At 42.3% G+C, this 3,566-nt stretch overlaps 1 protein-coding gene across 2 annotated transcripts; it reads right to left on the bottom strand.

The window, feature by feature from the left end:
* Positions 1–2,131, bottom strand: endou (endonuclease, polyU-specific). 2 transcript variants are annotated; one of them, XM_085354096.1, is made up of 8 exons: positions 2,058–2,131; positions 1,866–1,947; positions 1,320–1,508; positions 1,028–1,233; positions 805–918; positions 607–713; positions 382–524; positions 1–302 (listed from the first exon to the last, which is right to left on the bottom strand). In XM_085354096.1, exons 1-8 carry the CDS (start codon positions 2,104–2,106, stop codon positions 188–190), a joined length of 1,005 nt encoding a protein of 334 aa, XP_085210222.1. In that variant the 5' UTR covers positions 2,107–2,131; the 3' UTR covers positions 1–187. The 2 variants fall into 2 exon arrangements, with proteins under 2 accessions (XP_085210222.1, XP_085210221.1); XM_085354095.1 differs by lacking the exon at positions 1,866–1,947 and having other exon boundaries at positions 1,320–1,479.
* Between the last annotated feature and the right edge of the window lie 1,435 nt (positions 2,132–3,566).

The raw sequence follows: 3,566 nt of genomic DNA, 5'->3' as shown, positions 1-3,566 counted from the left end.
TGTATTGTTTTAATACAGGAGGGAAGGTTGTGACAAATTTACATCACATTACATCTTTCAATTCGGGAACTTGAACTTAAATGCTACTATTGGGAAAATGATTTCAAAACAATTATATAATGAGTGCAATGAAACACTTGCAGGCAGCTCTGCAATTTGTTTATTGTTTAGGGGGAAATGTCAGTCTTTAAGGGGATGCGGGATAGGCCGAGCCAATGAACTTCTTCCCATCTCCATAGGAGGAATTATCCCAGGTGTAAGTCTGAATAATGAGCGTTTTCCCTCCCACACTTAGATGACACCTAAGGATGATGATAGACAGCAGAAATGAGAACAGATCCACGTTCAATAAGGCGTCACAGGATGTGAACATTTACTCACTGTTTTCCAGGACGAGTGATGTAGCAGAGGCTGTAAATGGCAAAGTCAAATTCCGGGCTGCAGCCAATGACCGCAGAGCCAACCTGCTTGTAGTAGCTGTCCCACATGAACTGCATCCCCAAGACATCAGGAAATGTAGTCCACTGAAGCAAGAAAGAAAAAAATGAATGCAGCGCCCTTTGTAAATTAAAAGAGTATTTTAGGATTTTTATCATCAGTGCTTACAGGCCCATTGAAGCTGTGGCTGTAGTAGTTTAGCTTTCCACTTTTTTCAAGAAGATAAAACCGGATCCAGTTGTGGAAACCGGAAACCTTTCCTCCCTTGATCTCTCCTGTTAGAGAATGTGGTTTTAAAATAGTACAAAAAAGAGAATATGTTTTCAAATAAATAAGATGTTCAAAAGAAATCTGCTCTGTCCAAACCTGCAAAGATGTGCTCAAAGCCGCTGGAGTCCAGCTGGTTGTTGTTGCGAGAGTACAGACCAAACCACATCATCTTCAGGTCCTGAATGAAGTCTTCCTCTGATTTGTAAATGCCTTAAGATATAAACACAGACATTGAAAACACACGAGGATAACCGTACCCGACCTTCAAGTATTGCTGAGGATGCGTGAAGGTGAAATATCATGCATAGAAATGTTTTACCCTTGTTGTAGAGAAAAGCAAACAGCTCCCGTCCCAGCTGAGTGTTGGACATAGTTTCCCTGACAAACTTGTCCTGCTCAGCCAGCTGCTGAGAGCTGAAGTTCTCTGCCTGTCCAGTCATCCTGTTGTAGTTGTCCAGCACAGACAGCAGAGCAGCGTAGGTGGGCTTGGAGAAGAGAGCATTCTCATTCAGGTAGCTGAACAAGCTGAAAGCAGAAAAAAAAAGATTTAGGACATAGAAAAACTGCTATGTAGCGAGAGATTGCTGTGCTGATAAAACGGCTTTTCTCACGGCTTTGAGGAGCGATCTGTCTCAGAGCTGGTCTGAGAGTCGGCCACCAGAGCCTGAGGGTCAATGACCAAGTCTGAGGCTGAAGCCTTGTTTGAGTCCAGAGAATAAAGTCTCTCAGAGATAGACTTGATCTCTGCATCAGTTACGGTACCACCCGCATCTACAAAATACATGCACATATGTGTGTTACTGGAGATGTCAGAGTACAGATAACAGGAATGTAAATAAGTCACGTTAAAAACAGTATGTGAAATAGTCCAACTTAACTCTGCTTGAGTCAGAGATCACATTTAAACCGCTGTTTAGATCACCACACAAACCATAAAACATCAACTTTCCACAATGAAAGCTGGAGTATCTTTATACTCTAGTATTGCTGCTTTCATGTATCAAAATACATCTTCCACCACTGGGTTATACTCAACATAGAGGCAACAGATGCAGTTAGGGAATGAACAAACTGAACCCTTTTAATCTCCGTTCATTATATGGACTAGCCCAACAATGACACCTGCTGGACATATACTAAAAAAAAAAAAGCTTTGCCCATGAGTTGCTGACTGGCACTGGCACGAGTAATTGCTATCTGTTCCATAAACACATCGTCCCTGACATGAGTCCAGCGTATCTGGAAACAAACCGGACAGACTGGTGTTATAAACACACTGACATCCTTGTTCTGCCTGTAATATGATCATAATAAAAATGCAAAGATGGGTTAAAAAATAAATGACTTACTGCTGAAACCCAGGGTCAAACAGAGTACAAGGACAGCAAGGAGCTTCATCTTTGCTTAGCAGCAGCCTGATATCTGGGTGTACTAACTGTTATGGCCTTTCCTTTATGTCAAAGTGGGGTGTGGTTTTTGCCCAACTACCATCAGAGAGGTAGGGCATACTGGTTCAGGGACCATTGGAGGTGGAGTTAAGTGACAGAGCACCTATGCACAGGTTACTCAGCTTTAATTCTCTCAAGTAGTCACTTGTTGGAACATGATGGCCACACATACATTTTGACCACACCAGCAGGCATCAACATGGCAGCAATTGCATCACGTTTTTAAAGAAGAGTCTGTGGTTATTGTTGTTTGGGTAATCCCAAGTGCTAAATACACCCAACCACAGTGAAGGGCACAGCTTTTAAAATGAGAAAACAATAGCATTGTTAACCTGATGATGGGAACCCACTAGTAGCAGCACACATATGTATGTCAGCAGCTGATGACACAGTCGGTAATGAACTGACAGCACCTTTAGAGGTGGTTGAGCTCCAAGGGGATATGGCAGGGGGGACTGTGGCACCCCCTAAACTAAAGTGCCCTCACCTCCCCACAGCTGGAGCTCCAGGCCTCCACTGGATTTTTGTTCTTATAGAGAAGTTCTCAAGGTGCTTGAAGGAAACTTCAGCATCATGTCCTGAACTTGAGAGGAAAACTGCATTCAATTCACATGAATGCTAACTACGCCATTAAAAAAGTGGGACTTATAGAAATTTAAACTAGGAGATTAAATGCTTCACGTTCACAATGGTGCAGAGTAGAGCCATTGCTTCTCCACATTGAAATTAGGCAGTTAAGATAACTCTTTATTGCCATTGCCCATTCATACCTAGTACAATAGTACAACAAAATTGGAAACTGTCCAACGTCAGCACCAAGCGCAACTAAAAGCAAGAAAACACAAAAAAACACAGTAACTTTTCATTTTTTTTAAAAGTGCAAGAAAAGTATGAGCAAAAAATAGGAATGGCTTAATAAATAAAAGAATGAGTGAATGTTTATTGCACATTAATATTATTATATTAAAAAATTAAAAAAAAAAAAAACTGATTAGGGCTATTGCCCTGTTGTAAAAGCTGTCCTTGAGTCTCCTACCAGATGGCAGCAGCTTAAACACCCAGTGTCCTGGCTGTGTACAGTCCCGTAGGATGCTGTGTGCCTTCCTGAGACAGCGAGTGCTGTACAGCTGCTTCAGGGAGGTAAGAGGATGGCCAATGATTTTTTGGCCCATATTAATGACCCGCTGAAGTGCCTTTTTGTGTACCGTGGTGCAGCTGGAGAACCACACACAGATGCCGTATACCAGCACACTTTCAATCGAGACGATCAGCAGCTCCCTCTTCAGGTCCATTTTTCTGAAGATTTTCAGAAAATGGAGACGCTGTTGGAGCTTCTTCACTACTGCAGAGGTGTTTGAGCTTCATTGGAGGTCTGTGTCTATATGCACACCCAGGAACTTGAAGCTGGAC

Source organism: Diplotaxodon limnothrissa, linkage group LG5 (assembly GCF_057381915.1).
Source record: "Diplotaxodon limnothrissa isolate DT_005_m linkage group LG5, D_limnothrissa_male_GT1.1, whole genome shotgun sequence".
NCBI lineage: Eukaryota > Metazoa > Chordata > Actinopteri > Cichliformes > Cichlidae > Diplotaxodon > Diplotaxodon limnothrissa.
This window is presented reverse-complemented; position numbering and strand designations above follow the sequence as displayed.

Bases quoted from the DNA above. Each gene is read 5' to 3' on its own strand.
- endou (XM_085354096.1), bottom strand. From the start codon at position 2,106: ATGAAGCTCCTTGCTGTCCTTGTACTCTGTTTGACCCTGGGTTTCAGC. The intron at 919-1,027 runs GTAAAACATTTC...TTATATCTTAAG, and splicing joins TGCTTTTCTCTACAACAAGG to GCATTTACAAATCAGAGGAA. The intron at 303-381 runs GTGAGTAAATGT...CATCATCCTTAG, and splicing joins ATCACTCGTCCTGGAAAACA to GTGTCATCTAAGTGTGGGAG.